At 42.2% G+C, this 17596-nt stretch overlaps 1 protein-coding gene across 1 annotated transcript in view; it reads right to left on the bottom strand.

Annotated features, from left to right (window-relative positions):
* The window catches only part of STPG2 (sperm tail PG-rich repeat containing 2), a 1004689-nt gene that overhangs the window by 939111 nt on the left and 47982 nt on the right, over positions 1–17596 (bottom strand). The window contains exon 5 of the mRNA XM_082259340.1: positions 11108–11272. Coding sequence (XP_082115466.1) covers positions 11108–11272 — 165 coding nt within the window. The remainder of the gene's footprint in view (positions 1–11107; positions 11273–17596) is intronic.

Here is a 17596-nt window from a genome sequence, read left to right on the forward strand (position 1 = left end):
CTAAGATTGGTGAGCTCATTGATTTCAGCAATAGAAGCAACCACTGCTTACAATATTCCTAAGCTTCGTCAGGTCTTTAGATAAGAGTGCTGCTTGATTCACAGTTCAGATGCAGGCGCGGTATTCTTTAACTCCTTTTCCGATAACTCCATTGGGTTCCCACAAGCCCTTGAGTTCCTGGACATGCCCATGTAAAATAAATTCCTCTGTTTACCACCCCCTACACCTCAGAGACCTCACCTGATAAGGCAGCGATGGCTTGGCATGTGATCTGCAGCCAGGTGTATGGTTTCTTCTGTTAGTCCTACTGTGCAGACAGTCAGGTCTAAGTCCAATAGCATGCAACTTCTACAGAAGCCAATGCAGAAAGCGCTGTTTCAATTGCTACTAAAGTACTCTGCTTCACTTAGGGTACCAGCCAAGGGATTCCTTCCAGCCGCTCACCTGTGGTGCCAATTATGAGGTCTCTCCAGTTGTTCACCTGTGTATCCAGACCTACTCCACACTGCACTGTGGAAGATGATGTTGCAGAGGCTAAGCACAAGTAGCTGTTTATAGACTGTACTGTTTATTGAAGTAGTGATTTAATTTAGACTGTGTGTAACGCTCCTGCGTTTTTTGTAGTAGGCTGGATTTGCAGCTGCAGAATCTCCACTCAGTAGTCATGTAGAGATGTGTTGAATGACCAGATCCAACTCTCCAGACTCATCACTGTGGGCTTGTCAGCTTCAGCATACAGATATACACACTCAATAAGATGTTCCTGGAGTGATAGGATGTATATAACAGTATGAAGATGATGTGCTGAAGGGACAGGTGTGAACAGTGACAGAGATGGCAAGCACTTGATAGAAATGTTCAGGAGAGTATTAGATGGTATTAGGTAGAATGCAGATAGGTTAGTAATCGAGTATGGTAACAGGTGGTAAGGACAGCAGATGACAAATACAGGATAGACTAACCCAGTGCAAGGATAGATGGTAGTAGACTCAAGAGCTAGCAATCTATGTAACAGTGCAGATGATAGAATTAGTATGCATAGATAGTAACAGTCCTTATGTGCAGAGGTAGATAACGTAAGTAAGGTTATGGAGGATTCCCCTGTGGGGTACTTATCACTAGTAAAGTTAGTAGTAGCAGGGTCCAGTAGTAAGGGAGTGATCCAGTAGCGAGATACAGGGATCGGTAGCGAGGTTCCGGTCTGTTTCCAAGTAAAAGGGAATAGCTGGAGGTTCCGGTAGCAAGGTAAGCTTGTAAGCATGTGGACACACGGCAGGTTGAACGAACGATGTGAGAGAGAACGCCGGCGGTTGAAATAGCCGCTCTGCGGCGCTCGGCGATGACGTCATCCGTCTTAAAGGTGTATGCGTACCACCTAATTAGAAAGGTGGGATGCATATTTGAAAGAAAAGTGGAAAATAAGGGTACCAGAGGTACCAGAATCTTACAGTACCCCCCCCCCCCCTTAAGGCCAGCTCCGGAAGGCCTATAGCACTGGTTTCTCCGGGTATTTCGAGTGAAATCTTCGTATAAGCCTAGGTGCGTGAACATCAGTGGTATCCAACCAGGTGTCGTCTTGGGGTCCATAGTTCTTCCATCTTATGAGATACTGGAGTCTTCCTCTGTGGATACGAGAATCCAAAATCTCCTTAATCTCATATTCTTCTCCGCCTTCAACTTGTACTGGAGGTGGAGGCAAGATGGTAGGCCTTATTCCCTGATTAGGAACATGGGGTTTCAGTAGCGACACATGGAAGATGGGATGGATCTTGAGATCTGCTGGTAAGGTGAGCTGTACTGCAGCTTTTCCAATAAGTTTCTTAATTGGGAAGGGTCCCAGAAATAAAGGTCCAAGCTTTTTGCTAGGGATCTTTAATCTTAAATTTCTTGTCGATAGCCAAACGAGGTCCCCAATAGCATACTGAGGAGAAGGTCTTCTACGTAGGTCGTAGTACTTCTTTTGTTGGCTATGGGCGTGTGAGATAGTGGTATTAAGTAAACCCAGAGAGTCCTTTATTTGGGTAAGATAGTCTGAGGCTACTGGGTTACTTGATGGTAGGATGCGTGGTGGAAGAAGTGTGGGATGAAACCCATAGTTCAAGTAGAACGGACTTTGCTTAGTAGTACTGTGGGTTGCGTTGTTATAAGCAAATTCCGCCAGAGGGAGAAGGTCCACCCAATCATCCTGTAGGTATGATGTGTAGCAACGCAGATATTGTTCTATACACTGGTTGACTCTTTCAGTCTGTCCGTTGGTCTGAGGGTGGTAGGGAGAAGTGAGCTCCCGCTCAATCCGTAGTATGTGACATAGAGCTTGCCAAAACTTGGAGATGAACTGTGAACCACGGTCGGATAAAAGAGTCTTTGGTATTCCGTGTAACTTGAACACATGTTTTATCAGTAGTTCCGCTGTTTGTTTGGATGAAGGTAGTCTACGGATAGCGATGAAATGTGCCATTTTTGTCAGGTGGTCCACTGACACTAGAATGGTATTAAATCCTTTAGAAGGTGGTAGTTCTACTATAAAGTCTAAGGATACAACCTCCCATGGAACCTGGGGTATTGGTAGACTGCAGAGTAGACCAGATGGTTTTGTAGTGTCAATTTTGGACCTTGCACAGATGTCACATGAAGATACAAATTTTTGTACAGACGTCTTCATATCAGGCCACCAAAACTGCCTAGTAAGCAAATTAAGGGTTTTCGTCATACCCATATGTCCTGCCATGGGCACATCATGTGATAACTCCAAGATCTTGGTACGCATAGTAGGGGGTATGTAGAGTTTGTCGTTGTAGTAGAGGAAGCCTTCTGCATCAGTACTTAGTTGTGGTGGAGGTGAATCCAATCTTATACTGTGCAAAATCTCTTCCTTCAGGGAACGAACAACCCCAATAATACGTTCATAGGGTATTATAGGAATAGAAGGGATTTCAGCGCAGTTATCTTCGGTTAATCGTGATAGCGCATCCGCATTTTTTATTTTTGTCTGCAGGCGTGTAGGTCACTAAGAAGTTAAATCTTAGGAAAAATAATGACCATCGTACCTGCCAGTGGGAGAGAGTTTTGTTAGTCTGGAGGTATTGAAGGTTTTTGTGATCTGTATATATTAATATTGGTAACCGGGTACCCTCAAGTAGATGTCGCCAATTCTCCAGTGCCAGTTTTATGGCAAGCAACTCCTTTTCACCCACTGGGTAATTCACCTCTGGGCTGCTTAATGATTTTGAAAAGAAAGCAACTGGGTGGAGTGGTGAAGTATTTGTTGGTCGTTGGGAGAGAACTGCTCCTACTGCCATATTTGACACATCTACCTCCAGAATATATTGGAGAGATGGGTCTGGATGGCGTAGTATGGGAGCAGAAGTAAAGCTTGATTTTAACAAGCAGAAAGCTCGATTTGCTTCTACTGACCATTTGAATGGTTTCTTTATACTTGTCAATTGTGTGAGAGGTCTCACAATGGCAGAAAAGTTCTTGATGAACTTCCTATAGAAGTTTGAAAATCCAAGGAATCGCTGTAATGCCTTACGAGTTGTTGGTATAGGCCAGTCCAGAATACAGGATATCTTGCTCATATCCATCTTAATTCCGGTTTTGGATATGATGTATCCCAGGAATAATATTTCTTCTTTATGAAATAGGCATTTTTTTAATTTCACATATAGATTGTGTGCGACTAATCTGGATAACACAAGTCTTACATGTTTTATATGTTCAGAGAGAGATCGAGAATAGATAAGTATATCGTCCAGATATACTACAACACAGACATCAAGTAAGTCTCTAAAGATGTCGTTTATGAACCTTTGGAAGGCTGCGGGAGCATTACACAACCCGAATGGCATCACAAGATATTCGAATAATCCGTATCTGGTTCTGAATGCTGTTTTCCACTCATCTCCGTCACGGATTCGGATTAGGTTGTATGCCCCTTTCAGGTCTAATTTAGAGAAGTAAGTAGCCCCACGCACTTGTTCAATGAGTTCAGGGATGAGCGGTAAAGGATAGCGATCCTTTATTGTAATCGTATTTAATTGCCTATAATCGATAATAGGCCTAAGACTTGAATCCTTATTGCGGACAAAAAAAAGTCCTGCAGCTGTGGAAGAAGTAGAGGGTCTGATGAACCCTTTTGTCAAATTCTCATCCAAGTATTCCTTGAGATGAGAAAGTTCATCCTGTGAAAGAGGATAAACATGACCGAAAGGCAATTTGCTGTTAGGGAGTAGATCGATAGTGCAATCATAATCCCTATGGGGAGGCAACATTTGGGCATTTTTTTCAAGGAATACTTCGGACAGATCCTGATAGCATAGTGGTGCAATCTCATCTGACACCACAGACAGGATCTTTCCATAAGATAGGAGGTTACACGTAATCTCACAATAGTGAGAAGGGAAAGACAAAGTCCGTTTTTTCCAATCTATGATTGGTTGATGTGTGTGTAACCAGGGGAGTCCCAAAATAATAGAAAAATGGGGTGAAGATAGTATATCAAAAGTGGTGGTCTCCATATGAGACTCGTTAGTAGTGACGAGGAGTGCTTGTGTCTGGTTGGTGATTGGACCAGAAAATAGTGGGATACCGTTAATGAAACTAACAGAAACAGGTTTAGGTTTTGAAATAATAGGTATTTTATTTAAGGTAACAAAACATGTATCAATATAGTTTCCACAAGATCCGGTGTCGATCATAGCCTTGGTGGTAATCCTAGTCTGGTCCCACTGTAATGTCAAATGAACAAAGAGATAGGGGTTAGAAAAGGAAGTCGTTAATCCTCCTAGCAAAACATGTGAACACTCACCCTCTTTTTTGCGGACAAGGGGACAGACGCTTATCAAATGATCCGGGGATGCGCAGTACATGCAGAGGTTTCTGGATCTTCTTCTGGCTCGTTCAGTAGTTGATAAAGGTGGGCGTATGGTTCCTACCTCCATGGGAGTAGGGTCAACGGCCGAAATCCGAGAAGGACTAGACAATGGCATTCCCATTTTCTCAGCCCTTCTTTCACGCAGTCGCCTGTCGATGTTGATACTGAGTTGTATTAAGGCATCCTAGGTGCCAGGTAAATCCGCTCGGGCGAGCTCGTCTTTAACAGCTTCTGACAAGCCGAGTCTGAATTGAGTTCGCAGAGATGTATCATTCCACCCTGAATCAAGGGTCCATCTTTTGAACTCAGCTACAAAGTCTTCTACAGGTCTCCTTCCTTGTTTTAAAGCCCTCAATTGAATATCAGCAGTACTCTGCCTGTTGGGGGTCATCATATAAACTAGCGAGTTCCGCTAGGAATAAAGAATAGGAGTTCAGAAGCTGATAATTTTTCTCAAAGAGAGAGTCTGCCCAGGCCCGTGGGTCACCCGTTAAGTATGAGATAACGGTACAGACTTTAATTTGATCAGTAGGGTATGTACGAGGTTTTAACAAAAAAAGTAATTGACATGCGTTTTTGAATTCACTAAATTTTTAACGATCACCTGTAAACACTAGAGGAGGGTTTATTTTAGGTTCAGGGGGTTGAGCAGCAGTGAGCCGTGAAAGACGGGTTACCTGCTGTATCAGAGTCTGATTTTCTTCTTTTACTTCAGTAAGAGCAAGCATTAATGCATTTACTTGTTGTGTTAATTGTGTCACTTGAGTGGGTAATTCTGCTGAATCCATTTTTAGGGTTCGTTCAATCTGTAACGCTCCTGCGTTTTTTGTAGTAGGCTGGATTTGCAGCTGCAGAATCTCCACTCAGTAGTCATGTAGAGATGTGTTGAATGACCAGATCCAACTCTCCAGACTCATCACTGTGGGCTTGTCAGCTTCAGCATACAGATATACACACTCAATAAGATGTTCCTGGAGTGATAGGATGTATATAACAGTATGAAGATGATGTGCTGAAGGGACAGGTGTGAACAGTGACAGAGATGGCAAGCACTTGATAGAAATGTTCAGGAGAGTATTAGATGGTATTAGGTAGAATGCAGATAGGTTAGTAATCGAGTATGGTAACAGGTGGTAAGGACAGCAGATGACAAATACAGGATAGACTAACCCAGTGCAAGGATAGATGGTAGTAGACTCAAGAGCTAGCATTCTATGTAACAGTGCAGATGATAGAATTAGTATGCATAGATAGTAACAGTCCTTATGTGCAGAGGTAGATAACGTAAGTAAGGTTATGGAGGATTCCCCTGTGGGGTACTTATCACTAGTAAAGTTAGTAGTAGCAGGGTCCAGTAGTAAGGGAGTGATCCAGTAGCGAGATACAGGGATCGGTAGCGAGGTTCCGGTCTGTTTCCAAGTAAAAGGGAATAGCTGGAGGTTCCGGTAGCAAGGTAAGCTTGTAAGCATGTGGACACACGGCAGGTTGAACGAACGATGTGAGAGAGAACGCCGGCGGTTGAAATAGCCGCTCTGCGGCGCTCGGCGATGACGTCATCCGTCTTAAAGGTGTATGCGTACCACCTAATTAGAAAGGTGGGACGCATATTTGAAAGAAAAGTGGAAAATAAGGGTACCAGAGGTACCAGAATCTTACACTGTGTTACTATTGCTTTAAAGAGACTGTTCTGTGCTGGCACCTAGTGTCCTGAGTGAGCCCCAGAAACATTGCTTTAAGCATCAGATTTTAACAATAGCCCTTTACAGGCAGTGACTTGAAGCCACTTGTTGTGTAGCACGAATGTAGTAAAAGAGCTTGTCACTCCTCTGTGGTCACTGATCCCAGCACCACCTTTTTCAGGCACTGCCAACCCACCTGGCTGCAGCTGCCCATTTCACTAGCTCTCCAGGCTAATTCTCCACACCAGTCCACCTAACTGGCTTTCACCAGCCCACCCAGCTCTCAGGAGATCTCTCAGGGAAGGATGAAGACATAAGCACACCACTTTCTTCAGAGAGACTGGCAGTCTCCCCCCCTTGTTAGTCCCCAGCAGTGCTGATCTACTCACTCTGCCCTCTCTTGCTCCTGTGCCTCATGGAAAGCCTCCTACTGTGTGTTGTAGAAGGAACCTTCCAGCAAGCACCCAAGCCCAGGGCCTAGGGGGCAACACTGAGGGCCACCAACAGCCTCCTCAGCACTGTATCTCTATCTTCTACCAGACTGTCCTGCTGGCATGAATCATCAATATTTAAAGGCACCCTGGCTCCCTGCCAGGCCCACTCCTGGGGATTTGCCAGAGACTTCCAAATATGCTGAGCAGCCCATCTGAGCTTCCGCACACTATCTTCAAAAAAGGTTCTCCAACGCTCTGGAAACAGGGGGAGAGCAGCTGAAATGAGTCATCAAGCCAAAACTATAGTAAACCCTGACCCAGATGCCATGGATCAGGCTTAACCCTGAGCTAAACTATGTTGTACCTACCCTAACTTCTAGCATACACTAGAGGGTGCTACATGGCATTGCTTCGTGTTACTGAAAGTTCTACCTCCAGATTACAGTTTTCCAAGCAGCATTGCAATAAATACAATTTGTCCTCGCTGAGAACCACATTCACATTTAGAATCTTGTTTCTACAGATTCAACAAAAAAATGTCCGTCCTTCTCCTTCGATGTTTTGACTCCCTATGGTCAAAAATTATTTACAGTACCAATAACTATTAGAAATTTGAACAAACATTCAGAAAATTAAAGTTTTTGAACAAAATTCACTGGTGTATAGAGTTACATTAACGTATAACTAAAAGCAAAACTTTTTTTTTAGTTTTGGATAGAGCAGAGATGGATTAGAACACCTGTCAGTTTTTATTGCTGTGTGTGTCCTCGTTAAGGAGATTTACCCTCTCTATTTGTTATGTTTACTATTACTATTAAAAGTGAAAGTAAAAGAAAATATCCCCGCAAAAGTAATAGTGGGGAAATCTTCCAATTAAGACACTAGTTCTGGTGACCTGGGGGTCCCCATGAAATTCCTTTTATTTGCAAGGATTTTCTCTCACTTCCTGTTTGGCTATGGGACAGGAAGTGACGGGAAATCTCTATCATGGGAAAAAAAAACAGCCTGACAGGGTTATAACCCTCCCTTGCTCTATCCAAAATAAAAATAAAATGTTTTGTCTATAGATCTACTTTAAAATTAGGGAGAAATACAAATAACATACATACATACATACATGCTGACATAATTACATTTTGAGGGAATTCATAGCATTTTTACAAGTCAAGAATGTAAAACTCATTACTCAGTAAGCTCCAGTCACCAAATGACCTAACTAAGCAGCATTATGTACTTATTAAGATGATGCAGCACACATCCATATGCCGTCAGCGATGGAACAATTTTCTGTGTTCCCTACTGTGCTCTGTGCTCTACGCTTCTATGAACATTTTCCTTGAGTGAGATAGGCGTTAGCAGCATGGTGTTTTACAGACTGACTCAACAGATTGTTAGAAGAATTGTTAAAAAGCATATTTCTTAAAATAGCCACAATTTTTATTTTATTCCACAATATGCATTTATGTTCAAATAACGGCTAATGTCATTCTGAAACACACTACAACTATTCAGATTAGAGCACTGCAGATTTACGACTGCTTACATGTTATAAACTATGATCCAATTATCTTTCTAAAATTCAATCTTTCTAAAATTAATAGACTAGATATAATTTGCTTAGCAAAGTCTACTTTTGAGAAAAAGCACTGTCCCATATCATAAAACATGCATACCATGAAGCTTCTGTGATACAACTTGTTTCATGTAGACTATAATCAACTGTCAATAATCATATGTCACTTTCATAATCAACAAACGTCATAGCCCTCTCCTCTTCTGGGAGTGTCTAAATACTATCTGTGCTGGCCCAGCTCCTCCACCCTTCATAACCTTTATGTAGCTACCAGGGCAGGAACAAAGGGTAATACTATTGAGTGACAGTTGTAAGTCTTCTAAGGCTACTGACCATCATATTCAAGATGGTGGTGACCAGCAGCAGTCTCTTACTGGACCCGCCGGTAGCGGGGCTTTTGGATGTCTACACAGGGGAGGCTTTACAGTTAAATAACATGCATAATATATGTTAAACACATTTATTCTTTTTGGGAGACTGTTGTTTAAATGAGATGAATGAATGGTTTGCTGACAGGGTCTCTATAAAACACATTGGTTTGAACTGTTCAGGCTTTGTTTAGACTTGGGGTTGGGAGTGGTGGCAAAAATGTAGCTGCATTTTTGCCGCCCGCCAACCACCCCTCCTTTAGCTGAAATAGGCAACGCACGGGGTTGTTCACATGCTGTAGCAGTGATGCTTCACTTCATTCCTGTGGCAAAGTTCAACCAACATGTAGCCATCGTTGGGTGGAAAGCCCACCCAATGCTACGCATATAAGTAAATGGGGAGACGCCGCAAACCCCCCACAACCATGTTCAATGCATGTTTTTGCAGCATGTTTGTCAGAAAAGATGAGGTGAAAACAGGCGTCACTTCACTTCCTAACCGCCTGTCAGTAGCCTCTGAAGAGCAATCTGAACACATATTGGAATCTACTCTAAGTGTCCAAGAAAGTAAATAACATTTTTCCAAAAGTGCATTCATCCAGGACCACAGCATCTTATCAACATATGGCGCTTTTCCACTGCATGGAACCGAACCGAACGCATTTTGTTCCAAGGATCTGATTAACGCTTGTTATACATTGAATGAATGTGAGTACCCATCTACATACTTTGTTATGAATAAAGGTTTTTATGCAGTATTACACTATTGGCCTTTTTCTTGCCCTACATGATCCACCTGCCCATATCTTGTCCCGCTACGTTTAGCCGACACTGGAGCATATACCCCATATGAGAGCGGACCCTCTATAGGAACCTCTCCTCACTCCGGAGCCCTACAGGGCATTCCCGATATATCCTTATCTCAGGACCACCAGAGGGGACCAGGATCCATCAGAGGGATCATTATCTATATTAATATACCCGCTCTTTACCCTTGTGTGGGGTGGGTTTTTTCTGGTGAGTTGGCTACCTACCCTAAGGGTCACCGAGCACCTCACCTTACTACCCACCACGGGGGTCACCTCCAGTATTTCTATATGAAGAATTTTGTCACCTATATGGACTAATTACACCACTTTGTCACCTTATTGGACCACCATTTTTTCCCTTTTTGCCACTTTTATTTTGGATGCACTGGCTGTAAGAACTATAGTTGTTTGCTGACCCTCAGTCACTCTAATTTTGATCTAATTATTTATTTGCACTGGTCACTTTATTATATTCATTTGCTCAATACTTTGTCATTTATTGAACACACTGCACTTTTATTGCGTTATCAATTTTGGATACTTATATTATTATATTTATTATTATTTTTTGTATGCACTTGGCCACCTTATTAATTGATTTTTGCCACTACTTATTCATTTTAACACTTTATTGGTATTACACTTATATTTCACAACACATCAGATTTTAGCCCATTGTATTTTATCTATTGTGTTATTTATTTATTATTTATTATTTATCTTTGTGTATTTATATCCATTGTATACACCTTTCCTGTCTATATATCACCATTTACACCGATTTTCTCAGTAGACAGCGCCATTCCCTTACCTTTACTTTCACATTTTGATATAGCCTTTGGCTATATTTCAGAGAGGCTGCAGCCTACTCACACATCCATAATATATTCCTTAGCACGGAGTCCAACACTTTTGCTAACTTATTTTTGCTTAAGAATCTCCTCCTGTACCTGCTGGCATTTTGGAGTATCCTGCTCCCTCATCCCTCTCTTCTGTTCAACTACCGCAATAAATCTAAAAAAAACACATCTCCTAGACTGAGCCAGGCAGCCTCTGGACAGGTAAGGCTGACCTGGGATATTTCCAGCAGACCCTTCGTGGATGGGTGCTACACAAGACTAAAAAAACGTTTGTCCCAATTAGATAAATGAGCACAGAGAACGAGGATGGGGACGGCAATGATGTACTAAGTGCAGTAACTAATGGCAAGAGGTTGTTTCAACCTGATAAAAGCTGAAATTGAAACAAAAGATGAGCTCTGATCAATTCTTATAAATTACCATACTTGTACACCTTATTAAACAAGCCATGATGATATTATACTTCTTTCCTTTCAGATATTTCAATAAGTTCAATTGTTTTTCTACTTACATTTGAGAGATCGTAGTAGGCAGGGCCCAGAGTATTGTCCATGGCAGGTGGACTTTGTCTGACAAGTGTGCCACTTGCAGTCTCTTCAAAACCAAATGCTTGTCCCGGTGTAGGGATGGATGGGGCACCAGTGTTCAGCACCTTTTTTGAATGGCTGTGAACTTTCTGTATGAAAAAAAAACCAAACAGATTTAATACATACCTAAACCTTTGTAGGCCTTCTCCTACCCTACCTAGACTTCAATTAAAGGAGATGTACAGCCAAAGCTCAATTGGCTGTACATATCCTATGGACCACAAGAGTGCAGATCGTTCTGCACTCCTGTGACCTGTTTTCAGCAGAGAGCGGGCTGAAGTCCACTCTCTGCTGACATCACAGAAGCCGGTCCAGGCACCGCGTCATCTCGACCATGGAATCGGGATCCGCCAGGTGCCTGGACCGACACCGGGCTCAGCCTCTCAGTGAGCCACTGAGAGCCTGAGCCGACTTCTTCCCGTCCCTCAGCAGCCCAGCGCTCCAAAGATGCTGCACCCACCTAGGTAAGTATAAATTGGAAAGAAAAGTAATCATATACATCTCCTTTAAAGCTGAAGTTTAGTGATTTTATTTTTTTTCAGCATCAAGGACAGTACTTATTTGAATAATGAATGTCCCGTGTGCTGGTGGCTATTGTGTTGCTTGAAATCTTTATTCATCTGCTCCCTGGGTATTCCCGATTTACTGGTGATTTAGAAGTGCTGACTATGTCCACCTTTCCCATCCCCATGACTGTACTATCAGTACCCTCAAAGAGAGTCACTCTACAAAAGGAGAATTAGCAAATTAAGTTCCACATCCTCGATTCATAGAGTGGCTTTCGCTAGTAGTACAACTTTATGAAGAGTGTGTAAAGAATGGGCATAGTCAGCCCTTTTAAAGACAGTTTGTGACAGGTGGAGGTGCTCGTATTACCCCCACAGAACCAGGGTGTAAGAGGGTGGGGAGGGTATAAGAATGACGATTTCAAGGAACAGAACAGCATACAGGACACTCACATTGGCTCTCAACTGTCCCTGATTTCGAGGGACTGTCCCTCATTTAGAGCCCTCTGTCCCTCTTTCCTCCTCATTTGTCTGTCATTTTGGTCTGATCTATATAGTTGTATGTAAAATGCACTATTTATCTTTCAAAAAGTGTTTCCCTGTGCTAAACCTTTCATCCAATTTCAAAATAGCGTTATTTGTAAATGTCAAAACCCAGTGTAAAGGAATAGTAGTGGTAAAAAAAGCACTTCTGGGTTTAACTAATCTTTATTTTTTTTGTATAATTCTCCTTTAACCACATACGGACTGCCCGCGGCAGTTTTACGTCAGTAATTTGACGTTAAATACTGAGGTTATGGCAGCAGATATCTGCCGTAACCCTGGTATTTTTTTAAACTGCAGGTGGTCCGCTTTAACATAAGGGTGGTCCCAGTGGTGGATAAGCCGTGGGATCACCCTTAATGGGCGGTGGGAGATGTGCCCCCCCCCCTTCCTGCTGCTTTCCAGTTGTTTTCCCTGCTTGCTGGACCCGGGCAACTTCCTATGACTACGTCTGTGATGACGAAACGCGTCGGTATTGCCATTTAACACTGCATTCCCTGATTGTTTTCACTGGGTGTTTGTAAGTGTATTCCTGTTCCTTTTTTTAAATCAATTTAAACAGTTTTACACTATGTCGGCTCTGTCTGGCTTATCCCTTTTATGTAATCGTGAGGGACTTCCTGGCATCCATATATGAAACGTACGGACCACCTTATGGGAACTTCGGGTGATTCAGCTACCTTTGGGGATTTTCAGTGAAACCAGCCTGTATGACCCATTTGCTATAAGGTATATTGGGTCCATATCCTCAGGTGAGCGCATTTATTGTCTTCCTTGGTGGTGGGATCATCCCATCTCTAAACGTCACCTAATGATTGGAAGATATTGCTTTTTTCACCTGCGACTCACTTTGAACATTTTACATGTTTATTCTTTCACCACGTTTTATATTATGCTTTTAGCACTGCACTTATATTTGTGTTATGGTTTATTCAACTTATGTCAGTTGATGTGCTAGCAGCTCATTTACTATATCCAGTTAGCGCAGTTTGATACTTTTATTTCCAATTGTAAACAAGTGTCAGAAAAAGGCCTGGTCCAGAAGTGGTTAAGGGGTGTGGCAGGGGGGAGTGTCCTATGCCTACATACTTTTGCTAATAGGTGTCCCTCATTCTCATCTCAAAAAGTTGGGAGGTATGCACTCGTCATTCATATGCCTTTCCTTACTGCTGCTGCTGTTCATTTAATAAGAAAAAATCAATCACTAGATTTCAGCTTTAACCACTTGCCGACCGCCGCACGACTATCTACGTCGGCGGTCAGCCCCTCACAGGCAAACTGACGTAGGGCTACGTCGCTTGCTTGTGAGGGTCTAGGGAGCGAGCGTGCGCCCCCGGAGGCGCGCTCCCGCTCCCGCGTGGTCACGGACCCCCCCGTGCGTGTGACCGGCGGACCCGATGTCCGCCGGCCACTCTGCGATCGGCGGGGGAGAGGGAGAAAGTCAGGCAGCTTGTGTAAACAAGCCACCTGTCATTCTCCTCGCTGTAAAAACACTGATCACACGGATCTACTATGTAGATCTGTTGATCAGTGTCCTTACAGCTCAAGCCACAGCCAATCACAGTAGAAAGCACGCCCCTAGGGACACACACAGCCCCTCCCTCTCAAATAAAGTTAACCCCTTCACTACCAGTGTATTTTTACAGTAACAGTGCATATGTATAGCACTGATTACTGTAGAAATGTCACTGGTAACCCCAAAAGTGTCAAAAATGTCAGTCAAGGGTCCGATCTGTCCGCCGCAATGTCGCAGAACCGCAAAAAAATCGCAGATCGCCGCCATTACGCGTTAAACAAAAAAACAACAAAAATGACAAAAATCTTTCCCTTTGTTAGTAAACGCGATAACTTTTACGCAAACCAATCAAAATACACTTTTTGCGATTTTTTTTACCAAACATAGGTAGCATAAAACAAATTGGCCGAAAATGTTAAAAAATTTTGATTTTTAAATTTTTTTGGGGGGGAATTTCATATAAAAAAAAGTGAAAAATATTGTTATTTTTGCAAAATGTACGCTCTTTTTTTGTTTATAGCGCATGATCAAAAAATCGCACAGGTGATCAAATACCGCCAAAAGAAAGCTCTGTTTGTGGGAAAAAAAGGACGCCAAATTCGTTTAGGTACAGCGTCGCACGACCGCGCAATTGTCCGTTAAAGTCACGCAGTGCCGAATCGCAAAATACCCCCTGGTCAGGAAGGGGGTAAAATCTTCCAGGGCTTAAGTGGTTAAAAAACATTATCTGACAAAAGATATCACAGCAGGATTTATGATATCACCTACAAGCCCCAGATGATTGTACATTCCCATAATTTACAGAAACTGACAAGGCCTGAACTAACATAATCAATAAAGAATAGGAATGGGCCGAACACCCCATGTTCGGTTCGCAGCAGAACTCCTGAACAGGGGAAATTTTCTAACCTGAAAGGCGAACCCCATTGAAGTCTATGGGAGCTGAACAGGAAAAATTAACAGTGCCCATTTTGAAGGCTTATATGCAAGTAATTGGACATAAAAGGGGTATGGGGGTCTGGGTACGCCCATTCGTCACAGAGGAAGCCAATTTGCGGGTCCGGCTGCCTCTATTGCCGCTCGCTACCGCAATCGCTCCCCGAGGAGACAGAACAGCGGTCTGCCGTTGTAAACACAGCAGACCGCTGATCTGTCCGTTATGTACAAAGGGATCTTGTGTTCCTCCTATTTAGGAACACAGGTCTGTGTGTTCATTCAGCAAGCCCACCCCCCCCCCCACCCACAGTGAGAGAGCACCCCTTAGGGACACATTTAACCCTTTGATCGCCCCTGATATTAACTCCTTCCCTGCCAGTGTCATTAGTACAGTAGCAGTGCATATTTTTAGCACTGATTACTGTAGTAATGTCACTGGTCGCCTCAAGTATCAAAAATGTCAGATGTCTGATCTGTCTGCCGCAATGTCGCAATCCCACTAAAAATCGCAGATCGCCGCCATTACTAGTAAAAAAAAATAAAAAAAAAATAAAAATGACACCTATGTGAATTGTTTTACCAAAAATATGTAACAGAATACAAATTGGCCTAAAATTATTTTTTATTGGGAATGCTATATAGCAGAAAGTAAAAAGTATTGTTTTGTTTTTGTTTTTTTCAGAATTATTTGTTTTTGTTTATAAATAAAAATTAGAAATCGCACAGGTGATCAAATACCACCAAAAGAAAGCTCTATTTGTGGGAAAAAAAGGGCATCGATTTTATTTGGGTACAGTGTCGCACCACCGCGCAATTGTCAGTTAAAGTAACAAAGTGCCGTATCGCAAAAAATGGCCTGGTCATTAAGAGGGTAAAACCTGCCGGTCCAGAAGTGGTTAAAAAGGAAAGGTATTTTTTAATAACATTCAATTACAATGTGACTTGTGTCGCAATTGTATACGCTATATTATTTTTTCTTTATTTGCAAAAGTGAAGTTACCTTTTAGGACATTTTCTTTGAAAGCTGCGGTATTATAACTGAATTAAACAATGTTTTTTTTCCTCTTGCTGTTATAGTTTGAATATAATTTTTAGAGAATGACATTGCTTGAGCATTTGTGTTGTTAATTTAGTACCAGAGAGTGAAGACACATTTTATACGGTGTGGCTTGGGAACTCATTATCTACAGTATTCATTTATGAAAACTGGACACTGTCCAAACACACACAGGACACGGTAAGCATTATTATTATTTTTTTTGTTTATAGCGCAAAAAATAAAAATCGCAGAGGTGATCAAATACCACCAAAAGAAAGCTCTATTTGTGGGAAAAAAAGGATGTCAATTTTATTTCGGTACAGCATCACATGACTGCGCAATTGTCAGTTAAAGTAACGCAGCGCTGTATCGCAAAAAACGGCCTGGTCATTAAGGGGGGTAAATCATTCCGGTCCAGGAGTGGTTAAATAAAAATATTAATAAAAATAAAATCCTCATTCATAATTATAGATACATGACCTAATTTATTTTTTGTATAGTAGATGCTCTTTGGCAATCCACTACAACATATTTTGCTGCTATGTGTGTTGGTTGTGATACTGGCAGGGCTTTCCATCATTCATAGCATTTACTTTGACCCAGGTCACAGCTTTCTTACCATCTGCAGCAAGGGAACTGGCACTCCCCCAAGTAAAGTGACAGATAGCAGGAAGGGGCTATGGTGGGAACTTTCTGTAATTCAGCATCAGTTCTAGTTAGAGGAATGACAGAATGCTTCTGTAGTGCTGTGCTTCCATATATATCTTAAATACTGTACAGGTCTAGGAAAAAATGCCAGTGGCATTCTGCATACAAGACTCAAATTAATCAGCACACAGCAAGTACATTTGCCAATATACCAAGAGGATACTGGCATTTTGCATTTTTGTTACTTGGCAGCACAGATGCTTGTTAAATTTCTGACTTTTTACCAATGCCGCTGTGAAATGCCTTACCACATTGGGAATTAATAACAGAAACAATGTGGAATAGAAAAGGATGGGGTTTATTGTTTATCTAATAATAAAGTTTCCATTCACACCTGTGTGTTTTAAATGCGTTTAAGTGCAGTTTGTTAAAAAAAAAGTCTTGCATGCTGCATCTTTGATGCACTTTTATTACAATGCACATTCTGTAGAGTTCAATGGTATTATGCCTAAAACACAAGTAAAAGGCACCTAAAACGCAATGCACAGATGTAAACCAGTCCTAATATGGCATTGTTTTGCTCTTACTGCTGCTCTTTTAGGCTACGTCTCCACTATTGCGGCTACAAAGTCGCGCTACTTCTAGCGCGACTTTGTAGTGTGACTTGTTTGCGGCTACTTCTGGGGACTTTAGTGCGACCTTCCTTCTATGAGGGACAAGTCGCACTGAAGTCGGCCCAAAAGTAGTGCAAAAACTATTTTTCAAGTCGCTGCGACTCAAGTCGCAACAGTTAGAACGGGCCAAATTGAAATTAATGGCTTTTGACTTGCTGTGCAACATGTGTCAGGTCGCACAACAAGTTGCAATAGTGGAAACGGAACCTTACTGTCCAGTACCAAGGTGGGAGCAAGGACCAGAAGTAGTTGTCCCTGGTGTTCAACAAATAAGCTGGCTGTGCTGAGTGGTAGGACGAATCATTTGGCAGATTTAACAGCTGTCATCTATGTATTTCATCTCATTTAATTTAAAGTTAAAGCAGAGTTCCACCCGAAAGTGGAACTTCCACTTTAAGTACTCCTAACCGGCTGACATGCCACATTTAGCATGTCATTTTTTTTTGGGGGGGTGCCTAGTTTTGACAGGTTCCCGCTCCCACTTTTGCTCCCTCCCTGCAATCTTCTGGGACACGTCAGAGGTCCCAGAAGTTTGCCAACCAATCAAGACG

Source organism: Pelophylax lessonae (genome assembly GCF_965119305.1).
Source record: "Pelophylax lessonae genome assembly, chromosome: 1".
NCBI lineage: Eukaryota > Metazoa > Chordata > Amphibia > Anura > Ranidae > Pelophylax > Pelophylax lessonae.